The sequence below is a fragment of the Lacerta agilis genome, chromosome 11 (genome assembly GCF_009819535.1).
Source record: "Lacerta agilis isolate rLacAgi1 chromosome 11, rLacAgi1.pri, whole genome shotgun sequence".
NCBI lineage: Eukaryota > Metazoa > Chordata > Lepidosauria > Squamata > Lacertidae > Lacerta > Lacerta agilis.
Genome location: NC_046322.1, coordinates 30,045,295 through 30,063,344, shown reverse-complemented (window position 1 = coordinate 30,063,344; position 18,050 = coordinate 30,045,295). Strand labels below are relative to the sequence as shown.

The following is an 18,050-nucleotide window of genomic DNA, read 5'->3' as shown; positions in this document are numbered from 1 at the left end:
AACTATGTCCCTCCAGGTGAAATTAGATTCAGTTCACATGAATTCTCATGAGAATTTTTTAATCCATAAATGTGGAGAGCTGAATTTTAGACTGGTGAAAATGAGAACCTAAGAGAACCTAAATGGAGACATCCTCCCATCCCTATAACTGACCACTGGGCCATGGTGGCTGCAGCTGATGGAACTGGAATCCAATAACATCTGGAAGGTGACAGGTTGCGCACCCCTGGTGTACATTGTATTATATTCTGTTTACGTAGAGACTCACTACAAGCTGAGTGGATGGGAGAACGAACTTTATTCTGCACAGAGTAACAAGCTTCTCCAGCCAGGCCACACCTCTGAGTTAGCTCTACAGGAGCTGGCCTGTTGGGTTACGGCTACTTCTCTTCAAGGGGGCTCGTGCCAGATATTTAGTTGATAATGGATACCCTACATATATGACTATGTTAACCTGCACTGCACATAGTTGTGTACCATAAATTCTGAGCTTCCACAGCAGAGGTCTTCCAGAAGACATGCAAGTCTCTGGGCATTTCAAATATACCAGATAATGTAACACTCTCATAACTTTTCTCCTACTCGGGCTCTGGCACTGAGAACACAATCTGAAGGGGGGGATTATCAGACTGTATCATTTTGAGCTGTTCCTGAAGCACAGATGAAAAACGGAAACAAAAGACAGCTGTTTTCATTTCTCACAATCTCTCCACCATTTGACAAAGCTTCAAGTACTCCAAGTTTCTCTTGTGCTTTTGCCCGAATGTTGGCATCATCTGGGACTGCAACATCTATTGGCCAGACAGACCTATTTTCCATGTTGCTGTAGATAATTTCTGGTCCACTGAAGACGATAGTCCGGTTACTGTATATGTTACTTTCCCACGGGTGCTTTACTATTATTGTGCTGCTGTTTTTCATGACCCCTGGAAAAAAAACAGCATAGAGGTGGGGCTCAGCAGCAGCCCAAAACTGTGGGGTTAATATTCATGAATTGTATCTGGACAATCGCACACTTATGGTGCCAGCTATATATTGCACCCTTATTTTTCCCAATGATGCCAACATTAACTCTAGTTTCAGCTATGCCTCTCTTAATACTGTAGAAATGCATGCTAAAGAAAATGGTCTTACCTTGTCGTATAAAAGTTTGGCTGGTGTCCAATAATATATCACAACCCTCTACTATCATTCTTTCTATTGCCAGATTTTTCCGTATGTTTTCTGTGTCACTCACTTCATCATGCATCACTCTGTTGCAAAGAGAAAAGGGAATGTTCAGCTTCAAGAAATAAAGTGCACGCATAAAGCAAATATAGATTTCCCATACCTTATTACCTTCATCATGAGCAACTCTCTTCCAGGTCCCACCACCATGTGAGGCTAGCTAGGTGATGGCCAGAAAGTCGTTTCAGCATTGGAACTTGCATGTGAAACGCTTTTTCCAAAGAAGCTTGCCTAGTGTCCTTCTAGCACCACTCAAAGGTTTTTAATATATAAATTTCCTAGGTACTGCAGCATGCTGTACACCTAGTTTAATTTTGTTTTTCTAGGTTGGCATGTTTGTTTATGTTCCTGTGTTTTAGGCAGATTTATTCTTGAATTATTATTATAGCATTATTCTCTTAGGCAATGCTCTGTTTCCACCACTGGAGGTAATATGCTTCTGAATGCCAGTTGCTGGGAATCACAAGTGGGGACACTCAAGACTATTTAAATTTGTCTCAAGACCAAAATAAAATAAAATAAAATAAATCCCTATCAATAATTTAGGCGCAACTATGCTTACACAATGCAATGCTGGCCTTTGAGCTCTCTGGAGACACTGCATGTTTATTTTTGCTGTGCCCAAAGATACCATAATTCAATATTTTGAAAATAACGCATTGATTTTGTAATCCACAGTTTCCATTTTAGCTTCATATTCATAGAACAAAAGGAGTCTCACCTTGAAAGCTCTTCTAGCTTAGATTTAGCGAATTCAAGGCTTTTTCTTTCTACGTGCTCATGCGGTGTGTGAGCCAGAAGTTCATGGAGGGTTATTATATATCTAGGAATCTAAAGATGGGTGAAAGGGATTATCAGCAAGTTTATATTTAAAAGCACACTTGGTCTTGAAATAATAAAAAAGAACATTTAAAAAGAAAATTGTTTTTTAATTCTTTGCATTTATTTTCTTCTATCAGCATAAACTCACTCAACTAAAATATTTTCTACATTAAGAAGAAATCTTCAGGCTATATAAGTAACTTGAAAAACTAACAGTTGCCCCAGTTCAGTGGCAGAGATTCTGTCTTCCAGATGTGCAGTGAATGCAGATGCACCCCAGTCCACACCATACTGTTCATATAGGCCTCTTAACTGCCAGGAGGTGAATGTGGATGCATAGTCCTATCTAGATCCATTAGTAGTTTTTACATAGAATTAGTTGCCTGGATGTCAAACCGATTAGAGGCCTTCCTTTCCAGTTGTTCAACTAGCCTTAAATGTGTTTAACATGCAAAACAGATATGTCTATCATGTAGCCCATCAATCTCAGGCTACCGAAACACTATCACATGATAAAATGAAAATCCTGGTGTGGGTTTGTATAAGACTGGCAAATAATGGCTGCATTTGGATTTAATGCTGAAAATTAAATCATGAAAACAAGCCTCAGTGCACCTTGGGCTTGTACACTCTTTCCCTGCCCTAGCTTAGTCATGAGGAGGAGACTGGAAGCTTTCACTTTAATTTCAGACTAACTGAAGTGCATCATATTTTCTGGACCCTAATCTGTGGTTAATCTGAACTATAATTTATGGAAACATGCCAGCTCCATAAGGTATAGCCTGAAGTTGTCTTGTTTCAGCAAAGTATAGTTAAGATTAACCACAGTTTGTCTGGATTTCAATGACACAACAAACTGCAGTTAATTTGAAATAGAAAAAAAAGCTTCTACCTCTTCCTTGGGGATACACTAGAGGAGGGGAGGGGCAGTAGGTAAGACTGAGGCTTAGTGGAGTTCATTCTTATACAGTGGAACCTCAGCTGTCAAACGTAATCTGTCCCAGAAGACCGTTTGACTTCCAAAATGTTCAACAACCAAGGCGCAATAGGCAGTCGGCAATTTCAATGGAGAAAACTGAGAGACTCACCTCAGAAGCTGTTTGACTTCCGAGGTGCGTTTGAAAACGGAAGCAATTACTTGCAGGTTTTCAGCGTTCGAAAACCGAAACATTCGGCAAACAAGATGCTCGAAAACCTCCAGCCAGTCGGATCACTGCTGTGTTTCCGTGTGTGTGTGTGCAGCTACAAGATCAAGGTGCAAATGCAGTAGCAGAGCTGATCCAGTGTGCCCACTGGTCCATTGGTACTGTGCCAACCTTGCCGCCGCCTCATTTCTCTCTATCTTGGTATCATAGAATCATAGAGTTGGAAGAGACCACAAGGCCCATCCAGTCCAACCCCCTGCCAAGCAGGAAACACCATCTAAGCATTCCTGACAGATGGCTGTCAAGCCTCTGCTTAAAGACCTCCAAAGAAGCAGACTTCACCACACTCCTTGGTAGCAAATTCCACTGCCGAACAGCTCTCACTGTCAGGAAGTTCTTCCTAATGTTTAGGTGGAATCTTCTTTCTTGTAGTTTGAATCCATTGCTCCGTGTCCGCTTCTCTGGAGCAGCAGAAAACAACCTTTCACCCTCCTCTATATGACATCCTTTTATATATTTGAACATGGCTATCATATCACCCCTTAACCTTCTCTTCTCCAGGCTAAACATACCCAGCTCCCTAAGCCGTTCCTCATAAGGCATTGTTTCCAGGCCTTTGACCATTTTGGTTGCCCTCTTCTGGACACGTTCCAGCTTGTCAGTATCCTTCTTGAACTGTGGTGCCCAGAACTGGACACAGTATTCCAGGTGAGGTCTGACCAAAGCAGAATATAGTGGTACTATTACTTCCCTTGATCTAGACGCTATACTCCTATTGATGCAGCCCAGAATTGCATTTGCTTTTTTAGATGCTGCATCACACTGTTGACTCATGCCAAGTTTGTGGTCTACCAAGACTCCTAGATCCTTTTCACATGTACTGCTCTCAAGCCAGGTGTCACCCATCCTGTATTTGTGCCTTTCATTTTTATTATTTTTATTTTTTGCCCAAGTGTAGTACTTTACATTTCTCCTTGTTAAAATTCATCTTGTTTGCTTTGGCCCAGTTGTCTAATCTGTTAAGGTCATTTTGAAGTGTGATCCTGTGCTCTGGGGTATTAGCCACTCCTCCCAATTTGGTGTCATCTGCAAACTTGATCAGGATGCCCTCAAGCCCATCATCCAAGTCATTGATGAAGATGTTGAATAAGACTGGGCCCCACAGCTCTGCCCCACCATCTGCTACTGCTTAAAGCTGACTAGGTAGCATAGAAACCTAATATTCTCCAAACATAAAAGGAACACTTTAGTTCCCTGATTCTACACTTATTTCTGCAGGAAACCCAGCAGGCTCCTTCTCCCAGGCTAATTTCCTGTTCCTCCAAGAAGAGCCTGTCTTTGCACCTTATTTTTCTTTAGGTTTACAATAGTGACTGAAGACTTGTGTTTGCTGCTGCTCTCTGCTACCAGGGTTTATTAACAGCATGAGGGGCAGTGAGCTTGTCTAGTGCCTAGTTTCTAGGTGGATTCAGAGGTCTTGATGGGAGTTTTACACAAGCATGTGCATGTTTAAAAATCACCCTGACTTGAATTTGCAGGAACCCCTTTCCTTCACTGTCAGCGTTCAGACTGTATGTGTTATAATTAAGATAATTTAATTTAATTTGATAGCAGAAAATTTCATTTATCACACAACCACTGGATGTAGGAACAAATAATTTAAAAAAATCAAAATCAAAATGTCTTCAAAAATTTATTGAACAAATATTAAAAACTCTTTTGAATTGTGACTGTAATATAAAAGGTTGTTATGCTCAAGGCCCTTCCGCCAGATAAAATATACAGCTATAGAGATGTTGTTTACAGATGACTCAGCCTTGACAGCACACTCCATTTTGCCCAAGCCTACATGGAGTTCAGCCTCACCATCAGCCTGACAAAGACCAACACTCTGGGTCAGGACGTTGTCAGCACTCCACACATCAGCACTGGTGACCACAGACTTGAAGTAGCAGATGATTTTGTCTATCTGGGTTCCACCACAACAAGCAACCATTCCATCAAATCTGAGCTATACAAGTGAATTGGCAAGGCAGACATGCCCAAAAGGTAAGGGAAAATGTGATGCTAATGACCAATACCAAGATGAAGGTCTATCAGGAGAGTGTTGAGCACTCTACTTTATGGAAGTGAGTTGTAGGCAACTTACAACCACCAGAAGTGATGCCTCAGTGCCTTTCCACATGTGCTGTGCCAGGACAATTTTGTGCATCACATGGCAGTATAGAGTCTCAAACAAAGATGTGCTTTCCTAAGCTCACATTCCCATCTTGCTCACAGTCCTGACTCAGCGACGTCTACACTGGCTTCGTCACATACACAGAATGGAAGATGGCAAGTTCCCCAAAAGGTTCAGGTACTAGGCCTGCTGGCACACCAACTCTTGTGTTACAAAAATGTCTGCAAATGTGACATAAAGGCTGGTAACCTTAACCCCGCCATATGGTTATAACCCTTGCAGACGATCACAGTACCTGGAGACAAGACAGTCAAGTTGTCCACAGCAGTAACCAGAGGAGGAATGACTGCTGAGAGGAGCGCAGAGAAAAGAAATGCCATGGTGCACCTGTAGCAGCAAAACAGGACACCTTCTGTATCGGCCTCTACAGCCATGGCAGGTGCTGCAATTCTCCAATGGTTTTACTTTACCCCCGAAGGCACACTCTTCCTTTGTCTCCCAAGACAGATGGATGCCAACAAAACCAACAACCAATCTGCTAGAGCAACAGCCATTAGTATTACTAACCAAATGATATAAACAGTGTTTATATATGCACGAAACCACTATAACAACAAAAATACCTGAAACATGGGGTAAGTAAGGAATGTCTCAAGCATTCTGCCCTCACAGGCAGGGTTGGCTTCATACTGCTTCAAGAGTTTGTCAAAATCTCTGTTCTGCTTGCAGTTTGCAAGGACCTGGAGACTATATTGATGATTCCGAACAAATTCTTGATAAATATTCAGCATTGGTAGCAGGATATCAAATAAATCAGCTATACAAAACAAAGAGAAAAATAAATTGCTGCTGCCATCCACCTTTTTTCATAGGTCACATTTAGAAATAAAACAGAACGTCAAGTGCAAATTATCTACATCCAGAGCTGCAAAATCTGAAGTCCTAACAAGGAATAGTGTTACCACCTTTCCTCTCTTGACAGTCTTGTATACTTTAAAAAGTGGTATTGATATGCAGAGGCAATTTTTCAGCCGCTCTGCATAATGAAACATACTACACCTTCCTAAAATGGTTATATCTTCTGAAAAACACACTTGACATCTGCAAAAAAGAGGAAGCAATTGCTCTTAATATCGCCATATGGCCATGCAAAAATAATTATGGCCCTAGTGATGAGCACTTACCTAAAATTAAAGTAGGCCAGTTTGCTATTCTTGCTTTTAATCCTTGGTGAAATATTTCATGAAGAAACATTATAGTCTCACTGCGAAGAAATAAAAGTTGAAACAATAAACAAAAGTTGGACTCTGTCATTAGAAGATATAGTTCAAAACATTTGGAAGAAGTGGGTTATAATTTTTTATCAAATAAACAAAAGTATGTTACTGACTAACTTTTGAACCTTATTTGTGTAGCATGATTTATTATTCTTTTATTTTGGGGGGGGCGGGGAGAGATTTTTTGCCTTCAAGAAAGCAAAAGATCTACACTTCTACCTGAATCTTAAAGAGAGAGAGAGAGAGAGAGAGAGAGAGAGAGAGAGAGAGAGAGCTGTGACTGAAAAACTCTGAAGAAGAAAGTTGGGAAACTGCCAAAGCTGGATTTACTTCATTCCACCATAATGGAACAAATTTACAAAATACATCAAATACTTGTTTTATCCAAGCCATGCTTATCTGCAAGTAAATCTCATTGAACTCAATTCTAAAGATGTACCCGATTGCACTGTGATTACATTCTGCAGTACTGCTGCTTTATCTTTAATTTTATTGTATTTGTTTTATTTCTCTATACCCGTTTTTTAAACTGCCCTTTGTATACGTTCATATTTGAAGATGAAAGAGGTCTGGACATATTTTAATTAAGTAAATAAACAAACAAACATATGGGTTACCTGTTCAGGAATACACTACTGACATCATCATGGCTAATTGGTGGTTTCTTTGAACTTGCAGCCATTCTTAACGGCCTTAGAAAACAATTCACAAGGATATAAAGCTGGTGTACGTATTCAGATTCAGCCTCAACCATGTTGAAAACGATCTGATTTCTCTTTCGCATACTTTCTGCATGTGGAGAACAAATGTAATCCTGGACAATTGTCTTCCATTTTCTTCTACACAACCAACCTCGCATAAAACTCTGAACCTGATAATTCAACAAAAGAAGAACACATTCTTAATGGCCTTTGAAATGTGTGTGTGTGTGTGAAGCAGAAAAGGCACTTCCGCAATCTTCAGACATTGCTGTGAGCAGGGGAGTAAACTTTGTACACATGTACACCTTTGTATGGAAAAGATGCTTATATGTGAAACCATCCTCTGTTGGGACAGGGAACATTGGAAGCCACCTTCAAGCCTAGTTTCGGGAGCACTAGTCAGGCTACTCTGGGTAGAACTCTCCATCAATGTAACTGTAGGTAGGTGAGTAAAGCAATACTCATTAGAGCCGTGAAAAGGCTATGCGGAAAGAGCAGCCTAGCAGCAATGCTCATCGGCTGCACATCCACAAATTCCCTGGTGCTGATGGAGTTAATTATGCTATTCCCACCCCGATGTAGGGAGGTGGGGTCAGCCACTAATTAACATGCAGAGCTTAGGCTCCAATGAGTACTGCCACAATTATCATGGGTGGGCAAGTGACCAGCATGAGTACTAGCAGCAATAGGCACAGAAGCAGTGCTGTGAGAACCTCAATATGCCCCAATATGTCAAACCAATAGTCCTTTTAGTTCAGTACTTGTCTATGATAACTGATTCCAGCAGTTCAGACAGGAGTCCTTTCCATTCCCTACTTTGACTGAACCTTCCACTGAGCTACAGTGTCAAATACAGAGCAATGCACACATATCTGTGGACTGGGCTGGATGAAGTAAAAATCATAAGGAAAATAAATCTTAATTAAAGTGGCTTGAAAACACAGTGGTCAGTAAACCTTTTCAAGCAGTTTATACTGGGTAACGTGATATGCACTGTACATACATCTACCCCAATTCACCATTATCTGCCTGATTGACTAAATAGTATACTTCAGATATTAGGTGGTCTTGCTGCAGTTTTTAAATTCAACACATACTGAGCTGAATGGAAGAGTTTAACAGATAATAAATTATTTCTTCTAATTCAAAGAAAGGTGTGGACAAATTATTTTATAAACTCTTCTCCATTTAAACAGAAATTTACCTTTTTGATTTTCTTAATATCAGGATCTTCTTCTTCTTGGTTGCCTTGATAAGGTCGCATTCGTTCTTTTGTTTTGTTAAGAGCTACAATCTGTCAAAAGCAATAAAACAAGAAAAGCCCATAACTGTTAGGGTTTTTTACCCAGAATTCTCAGTTCCGGAATCTAACTTGAGACTTCAATACCCTTAATTTACAAATCTTTGAGGCTTCTTAGGCTTGCGTTACATAATCACCTACCTACTCTAGGGTAGGTGTGCACAACCTGTGATCTACGAAGCCCCACATACGATAGCAGTCACCAGGACGTCTGTGGTCTCTGACTGCCTGGGTGTGTAAAAACAGGACTTAGCACTTAGCAGGCCACAACAGGTGGCTAGTAGGATGCATTTTAGCTTGGTGGATAAGAACATGAAAAATTCCTGCTTTAGGGGAAATGAAATATAATACCATGCTACACAACATTTTTTTAAAAAAAAATGGCAAAGACTAAAATAAAATTGCATTATTCTGCTGCAGTTTTAAAAGTCTGCATCATTAATGAAGATTACGGATGAAGTCAGGAAAATTATCAGGCAAGGAAATCTAAGTCTACATACCCAGTGGTGATTACTTCACAATTAACCTAGGGTTCAATTCATTCACATAATAATTTAAGGGTTTGGGTTTTGTTTTGTTTTGTTTTGTTTTTGAAAAAAAACCATTGACTCAAAAGGTAGATTGCATTCCTAATGTATAAATTGGCTCACAAAGGTAGTGATAAAATGTAACCTGCACATCATATCAGAACATACCTCTGATTTAAGCCTTTCAATTTCTGTGTCTTGATCTTCAAGCTGATGTCGTAACTGATTGGCTGAAATCTTTTCTGTCTCTACAATCTGAACTAGATGAATATATTTTTGCATTAAAACTTCCCGCTCAATCAGGATATCTGAATAGCTGCAAAGAGGAAAAAAGGGAAAGGCTGATGTTTCATTTAGCAGAATGCCCGTCACAATCTGCATTAATTATGGTGGGTAGCACATTTAAATTGAAGAAGAAAACAGTACAGGTACTTCTGAAAATATTACATTAAACTGAGAGGAAAACAGACTACATCTCTCCTACTCTAGCAAAGTGTCACGATATATGCTTGGAGGAAATTGATTATCGGTGTCAGGCTCCCGTCCCTAAACACAATGACAGCAACTCGTGCTTAAAAGTAAGAGAAATATCTTTATTCAAGCTAGTAATAGAGTCAGGAGCAGAGTCCAGAAGTCAAGATTCCTAGGCAAGAGGTTTCTAACCAAACAGCAGCTACAGTGATGTCCCAACAGTTGACACCCCCTCCTGCCAAGCTTTTAAAAATGAGTTGGGGCAACTTCACTCATGGGACTCTCTCATTCTAAGAGTTACGGTATGTATGTGTAGCTGATCCCACCTATTAATTTAAATTAATAATAGATTGAGTAACCGCTCTTTCCTTCCAAAACCCCTAATTAAAAGACTGGCACAATATCAGTACATGCAATAATGAATGCATATGAAAGTGTGAGGTGGCTCCCCCTTGCAGAAAATAATGGGAAGGCTTGTAGCATGTGGGGCTCTAAAACACAACTAAGAACTGATGCAAGACATTGCTCTTGAGGTCTCTGGCTTTCCGGGAGAGACATTGCCCTTAAGGCACGTGAGCAATTCAGTAGAATCAGTGCTGAAATCCTTTGTCTGGCTGTTGGACAAGGTGCACACAGAACACTGTAGGATGGAGAAACATCACTTTCTGTTTCTGCATGGGTTATTTTCCAATCAACAGATTATTTCACTTCCTTACACTTTTGCCTGCTTGAGAGGAACAGCTCTGCTCCAGAAAAAGCAATATGAAGCAACGAATTCACAGCACAATCTTATACATGTCTACTCAGAAGTATGTCCCAAGGTCTGCTCAGGACTAGCCTAAACTGAGTATTCTAATTTTTTATTCCTTTTCTTGCTTTGAAATACTCATTTTTTTTAAATTAAAGATTTTCTTGATTTACAAAAGTGAGTGCAATGTCTCTCTCGTATTCCCCCCCCCCCTCCCCGTGTAACATTTTTACAAATCAGATTTGGTTGTTGAGACATTAGGGAGGGAAGGGGAAAGGAGGTGGGTGGGTGAAGTGGGGTGACGATGTTTCTATTTTCCTTAATATGTGTAGGGTTTGGTGTCAGCGTTGATTGTGTAGGTTCTCTGTTGTTCGCTTGTGTTTCTTTGGCGATGGGAGAGGTCGGGACTGGCGTAGGGTGTGATTGTTCATTTGTGGTTGGCTGTGGTGATCTTTGGTTTTCTGTGTGAGTGGGGTTGGTGGGTGTTTTGGATCAGGTTAGCGAAATACTCATTTTTAAAACACTTTATAATATAGATTTGAGATCTTTAAAAGGTCAACTCATTCCTATCCATATAATTCTAAAACTATGAATAAGCTATTTATTATGATATGACAAATACTCGAAGGCAGAAACTGGGAACAGTTATTAAATTTGGTTGCTGTCTTGGAAAAGAAACTCAGATTAAACCTAAAATTATAAGGGATCATTGTGAGCTGTTTGAAGACAACAGAGGACAGCTTGAGATTTCTTACCATGATCACCACCCACATTTTATAAACTACACTATCTATGTTTCCATGCTCATGAAAACAGTTGGCTACTCATCATCTCCTGATTTCACTCAGGGCTTACATCCTTTCCCCTCAGTGAAGACAGCTTTTATTTTACATCCCAGAGAAGAGAGGCATTGACATGACACATAACATTTTGTCTGTAACTCTCACATGATCTTATTGTTGTAATGTTACCAGAACAGCAAAGGAACAAGAAGACAGGAGAAATCAGTAACCATGTTAATCCCTTACTGTAAAAGACAGACCTAAACAGTGGACCACAGTGTGGCCAGGTATCAGTGAGGTGTAGGGAGATTCAAAGAAATGCTGGCCACCAAAAGAGCTGTGCTATCAAGCAAGACCTAACAGTGGCTGATTGCCTACATAGGAAGAAGTGGATACAGTCCACGCTTTCAGCATTTCTCATGTCCTGACTGAAAGTGCAAGAGCGCAAGAGACTCTCTTCCCTCGCAATTTGATTGGCTGGAAGTTGGAATGCATTACCAAAGTAATGCATTCCAACTCCAGCCATTTGAATCGTGTTGCCAGTCAAGTATGTGCTAAAAGAATTATCCCACACTTGTTTAATAAAGAATGCTTCTCCAAATCACTGTACAGGCATTAGAACCTCGTCTTCTGAAATAGTCCATTCTCCTTTGGCCTGCATCACGTGCTCTTAATATAGCATTTAACACATTATTAGTGCCACAGCTCAAGCCCAAAGTTGTTAGCCACCATGCCAGGCAGAGCAGTGAATCATACTGGGGCAATAAAAGGAAAATTACTACTGTATGGAAGTAAGTGTCTACGGACTTATATGTAGGGTATAGTGACTTGCAGTATAGAAGTATCAGAGGGATGAGAGATTTGCATACTTCCTGATCAGTGAGGGTGGGAATAAACTGTCTCCTGAGGATCAAACTGCATGTTTTTTTGCTACATAGCTGTGCTTTTAAGTGCAAAGGTTTCAAGAGTGGAAGCCTGATCCAGATTAGTGCCCTACCCATGTGGGTTGAGAGCATAAGTCCATTGCTCCCACCATGCACCTGTAATTTGCATTGTGGGGAAAAAACCATATGCTTTAATGGGATCTTATTTCTGAAAGAGATTGCAAGGCCAGGACTAGGACTATGGGGGGGGGGGGGGCAATCCCCCAACTCACCATGCTAGAGTCCCTATCTGGAATAGTCTTCCTGCATGTGGTAAAAAAAACAACAACTCTGCCCTTCAAGGCATGGGCTGTACTGTGTAGTTTGACCCTCAGGACAACTCCAGACTTTTTGTATCAGGAGAAGAAGGAAGAAGATCAGTGGCAGGTAATGGTACTGTTGTGTGATCTGCGGAGGCCAGAATAGTACAAGAGAGGAGGAAGTAGATTTTTCCTCAGTAAACAAAAGGAGTGCTTGACTAGGTAGTGAGTGTCAGTGGTGGTTTCATACCTGGCTTGGTGAATAGCCTCTACCCATTCTTCCCCATCCGCTTCCTCCTCACAACGGAGCTCAAGTGGCTTCTGTCCTTCATGACCAAAGAGGACGGTAAAATAGTACTGTGAATCGTAAAAGAAAGTCTTTGAATATAATAAATACATACAACAGTGCCTGAACTATAAACATTTAGTTATATTGTTAAATAAATAACTCGGAAAACCTAACCAACACAAACAATTGAACACTGGTTCAGGATTAAAACATTATAAATTAAGATCATAGGAAGAGGCCCATTGGATCAGATGAAAGGCCTACCTAGTTGAGCATTCTGTCTCTTACAATGTCCAGTCAGATGCCTTTGGGCAGCCCCATCATCACATCTTGTGGTAACTTGTGGTATTTCCAAAAGCTGTGTGAATAAGTACTTCTTTTTGTCTGCCCTGAAATCTTCCACCACTCACCTTCATTAGGTAAAGGTAAAGGGACCCCTGACTGTTAGGTCCAGTCGTGGACGACTCTGGGGTTGCGGTGCTCATCTCGCTTTATTGGCCGAGGGAGCCGGCGTACAGCTTCTGGGTCATGTGGCCAGCATGACTAAGCTGCTTCTGGCGAACCAGAGCAACGCACGGAAACGCCATTTACCTTCCCGCCGGAGCGGTCCTTTTTTTCTTACGTGCTTTTGAACTGCTAGGTTGGCAGAAGCTGGGACCGAGCAACAGGAGCTCACCCCGTCGCGGGGATTCGAACCGCCGACCTTCTAATCAGCAATCCCTAGGCTCTGTGGTTTAACCCACATCGCCACCCACGTCCTAATATTATGAGAAATGATAACAACTTCTCTATCCAGTTTCTTACAGCACATATAATTTTATAAGCCACTGTCGTGTGCCCACTCCTCACTTGCCTTTCCCGGCTCCCCAAACTGTGGTGGCTCCCAGATTTTCAAATTCCTTCCCCACAGAAGTACATTTGTCCTTGGTGCTATAAATATTTAAGTGGCTTTTTAAAAACCCATTTATTTTGGTCCACGTCTCTTAAATAAGGCATTTCAAATTTTCTTTTTACTTTTAGAGAACTCTCTTAGATTGTATAGCTCTTTTTCTGCTAAGATTTATGTTGTCTTACATGCTTTAACTGGCCATTGTTTTAAAGTTATAGATACTGCCTCTGTAATCTGAAAACTCTGTTTTATGATGTGTAAGTTGCCTTCCCGAAAACGGCAACCTACAGGTGAAACTCGAAAAATTAGAATATCGTGGAAAAATTCATTTATGTAAGCAATTGTTTTCATTAGCTACTGGAGTTTAATATATGAGATAGACTCATGACATGCAAAGCAAGATATGTAAAGCCTTTATTTGTTATAATTGTGATATTTTGGCGTTCAGCTGATGAAAACCCCAAAGTTGAGATTGTGAATTTGGGGTTTTCATCAGCTTGGAAGGGGTTAATTAGCTAACCTATATATTTACCTGAATGTATTGTTAGTCCAGTGAATGTATTAGGTATAAAAGTGCCCCTGTTAAGCTTTTCTGTATGAAACTGCTCTGTAAAGCTGTGAACTTTGATCTGCATTGTACTTCTCTCTGGCAAGCTTTGCCTTACTAAGTGTCTGGAGATAACAGTAGACCTTACGCAGAGAGTACTGTAGCTGTCCTTCATTGAGAGGAACTGTTGCCTAGGTCAAGAGATAGGATGGCCTTGCTGGAAGTGCGCAAGAACCAACACTGGGCTAAATGTTCTTTTGCCTTATATGTCTTTTGCCTTATATGTATAACAGGAAATGTACAACAGGAAATGTTCCTTATATGGACAAGAGGAAGTTTTCTGGGGTGGGAAGAGAGCCAGAGAACTGTCTATAAGAACTGTCTGAAAATTGGCTAGTTTTGTACTTGCTTGGATGTCTGAACACCGCAGTACCTCTGCATGCAGAAATTAAATCTTTCTCTCTCTGAAGCCAGAAGCCTCAGGTGTTTTTTTTTCCTGCTTCCATGTTTTCTCACCGGGCGCAACAATGGGAACCCGTAGGGGCAAATAAGGCTCCATAACGTGGTGCATTGGCCGGGAACCCTTCGCTGTTCCCCGGGATTGAGAAAACAGGGAGTCCGAGGCGTCGCTGCACAGCGAAAAGGCTCTCCTGGTCTGGCGTTTGCTGGCCCCAAGCGCGCTTCCTGCCTGTTTGTGGGAAGGGACCTGCTCACACCTGGCTGGAGAGCCAAACTGCACCGTGGCGACGGGAGAAAGAGACAGCGGCCGCAGGGGGGAAGGGAAGTAAGATCTGCAGAGGACAGGTAAGCTCCACAGGGGGAGCAGCTTCCCAGGGAAGGGGAAGCGCGGGATGCGATCGATCCTGCAGCGGCCGTGAGCCGTAGAGGGCCGCCGCTAAAATCCGGTAGTGTGCAAGTAGAGTTGCCACCGGAGCCTGGCCGTGAGCCATAGAGGGCCGCCAGGAAGGAGCCAGCAGAGAGCAAAAGAGTGCCGTTGGCTGTGGGGAAAAAGAAGGGGGGTGCCCTCTCTGAGGAGAGAGAAGGGGGTTAAGAATTTTTCTGTGATTTTACTCTGTGTATGGGAATGGTGTGGGGACGCTCCAGTGGATGTATTGGGTGAATGAGACGCAGGAACTCAGTGTCCCTAGCGAAGTGGAGAGTGTGTGCATGAGAAAAAGTCTGGTTAGGTGGAAGGAGTGTCCCAGGTTGAACCTGAGCTAGCTGAGATGGGGAATTGGAATTTTTGTTGCTGTGTAAAAATTTATGACTTGTAATAATTTTATGATTTTTCCTTCAGTATGTGTGTGTGTTGTATGAGTTCTGTGTTTGCAGTGATTGTGCAGTGTGATTTTTGTGAGTTTTTCTGTATCTGCAGTGCCTGTGTGTGTGTGTTGGTCCCTGTTTGAGGCTTGCATTTATTTTGGAAAGGTGGGGCAGAAAGCAGCCCTAAAATGTGTGTTCCCAAACTCTGTGTTCCCAAAATTGTTTCATTTCTTGCTGCATTGCCAATGAAGTTTGGGAAGTCTGTTGATATGTGGTTGCACAACGACAATCCTCTTGTATTTGTTGTTTTGTTTTGTTGTCCCTTCAAGGAATCTGTTTGAACCCCAGGGTTTGGTGAGTGTGTTTTGGAAATTGTTTGTGTGCCAAGGCATGTGCCTTCAATAGAATGGGCTGTAAAAGTATTTCTCTGCAATGTTAAGGTGAATGTAAAAGTGTGTCTGAAGCATTGAAAGGAGGGCTGCTCTTGCAATCAGGAATGTTTGTTAGTTTGTTTTAAAGCTGGTACAGTCTTATTTTGTTTTTTAATTGACCTTTGGTTAAGCAATGAGAGTGGGGAGATGGACAGAAACAGAGAGAAGCCTTAGTTTAAACAGCAAGGATTTTTCTCTTTGCAGCAGTGAATCTTGCAAAGGAAGGAAATTTGCCTCCCACAAAGGGGGGGAAAGGTGATTATGTCTTTAGAAAAGAGAAGATTATGTCTTCTGAGCAGTTTGATTGTTTCCAACAGAAGTTGATTAGAGGGAAAAGTTTTATTTTTATATCCCAGGTTTTAAGTTTTTCAGGGAAGGTTTTGAAATAGAAGAAATGGCTTCTTAGCAGAATGTATTTCGGAATGTAGATGTAGGTTTGTGGGATGTAGAATGAAGGAGAAGAGAATGTTGAAGTAGAATGGGAAGGGGCTCATGGTTAGCAACTGACAGTGTAGCCCTGACGGTGTAAGTTAGGATTTGGAGTAAGTTTGAACCTCAGAAGGAAAAGGGGACAGAAATTTTGGAATGATTGGAAGAAAAATTGATGATAAAGTGAAGGTATACATATCACAGAATCATAGAATCATAGAGCTGGAAGGGACCCCAAGGGTCATCTAGTCCAACCCCCTGCCCAGCAGGAAACAATATTGAAGGCAATACACCACCCTCCATGCCAAGGTTGCAGAGCACATCAAGGGTTCAACTCCATTGTCCTAATGAAACACCGTTGTGAGGAGTTAGCAATTTTGCTAAGCTGGCCGCCACGTGTGAGATGATGAGAGTGACCAACCGATGGCTCTGAAGCGAGATAAATAGGCCAAGTTCTATTCTGTCTGACAACCCAACTCTGTCAGAATTTGTTCCCTACTGCCCTGTTTCCACCCTAAGTCCTCCTGAGGGTCAAAAATAGGTTGGTGGTGGTAAGTTAATTCTTGGACACAAGGTCCTGATAGGCTTGGTGAGGTGGTAAGTAGAAAATTAGGTACTGAGGATCAATGGCTGGTGCTTGGATGCAGGAAACAGAAGAGGAGGGAAAGTTAGTCTCTGATATGGCTGTTGGAAATGGTAATATAATTGGGATGGAGAAATGGAACATTAGAAGAGAGAAGAAGACAGTAAGGAGAAAATAGCTATACCCAAACACCCTAGATCACTTGTACAATGTTATATTGGAGAGGATTAGTTGCTAGGAGAATGTTCTGAAGGATGTCAAGATAGTGAGAATTGCAATGGCTCCAGTAGTGTGTATGAAGGTGATGTTGAAGAAATGGATCTTATTTGGGAAAAATTGTATCTTTCTGTTCCCTGACATTAGCAGAGTTTTATGTTAAATTGGTCTGAAATTGTGGGGATGCTAATGCTTATATTGTGTATGATTGTATTGTGTATTTGTTTATATTTGTGTGTATTCTAAGTTTAGAGTGTTTGCATGGATTGGAAAAATGAACTAAATTATTATTCTGGGCCAAAGAAGTAGACCAAAGAGCTATGGGATAATTATTGCGGAAGAATATTGTATTTTGAGGAGATAGTGATCCGGCATGGTCAGTAATATCTTGTGAATGGATGGGAGGCTGTCCTTATTTGATTGGGTTATTCTAGCTTACCTCCAACAGGTAGGAGGACTGAGGTGTGATCAATATCGATACCTGTGAGGTTAATCTGTGAGGCAAAAGAAAGGCAGGAGGGGCCCAAGACACCACCCTCCAAGGGCAGATATAATCTCTGTAACTATCTCCTACTCTTTTAGCAGGTGCCCTAATGCCATGTAGCTTTGCTAAGCCAGTTTTATCCCTATGCAGAGACTCTGAAACCTAAGTGGCAAAGATCCTACACAGTCTTTTTGACAACACTGCCAGTGGTGAAAGTGGCTGGTGTCCGCCTCCTCATGTAGAGACAGGACCTGCCGCAGTGTGCTGAAACATCCCTTGAAGCTGAAGATCCAGGGAAGCAACAAAGGCCAAGAAGCAACAAACCTGCTGCCAAAGCGCACGCCAATAGAAGAAAGGGAAGGAAAAGAACACTGAATGGGAGGACTGAGTGATCATATTGCCTTAATTTGTGTTGACCAGTTACCAGATAATGTGACCAGTTGAACAGTTTCTGTAATTAGTGTTAGGAATATTTGAAGTAAAAGATCCTTAGTTGTATTTGTTGTATCTGTTGATATTGTGTCCCCCATTGTTATTTTGCCTTTGTATTTTCTGTT

General features: G+C 41.4%; 1 protein-coding gene across 3 annotated transcripts in view; it reads right to left on the bottom strand.

Moving 5' to 3' along the window:
- RASGRF2 (Ras protein specific guanine nucleotide releasing factor 2) overlaps positions 1 to 18,050 on the bottom strand; it is an 88,032-nt gene that overhangs the window by 46,736 nt on the left and 23,246 nt on the right. For all 3 annotated transcript variants that reach the window (XM_033164767.1, XM_033164768.1, XM_033164769.1), the window contains exons 2-9: positions 12,613 to 12,719; positions 9,347 to 9,494; positions 8,556 to 8,645; positions 7,268 to 7,521; positions 6,558 to 6,637; positions 5,997 to 6,190; positions 1,949 to 2,058; positions 1,135 to 1,253 (exon numbers count right to left, since the gene is read on the bottom strand). In XM_033164767.1, the coding sequence (XP_033020658.1) occupies positions 1,135 to 1,253; positions 1,949 to 2,058; positions 5,997 to 6,190; positions 6,558 to 6,637; positions 7,268 to 7,521; positions 8,556 to 8,645; positions 9,347 to 9,494; positions 12,613 to 12,719 (1,102 nt within the window). The remainder of the gene's footprint in view (positions 1 to 1,134; positions 1,254 to 1,948; positions 2,059 to 5,996; positions 6,191 to 6,557; positions 6,638 to 7,267; positions 7,522 to 8,555; positions 8,646 to 9,346; positions 9,495 to 12,612; positions 12,720 to 18,050) is intronic.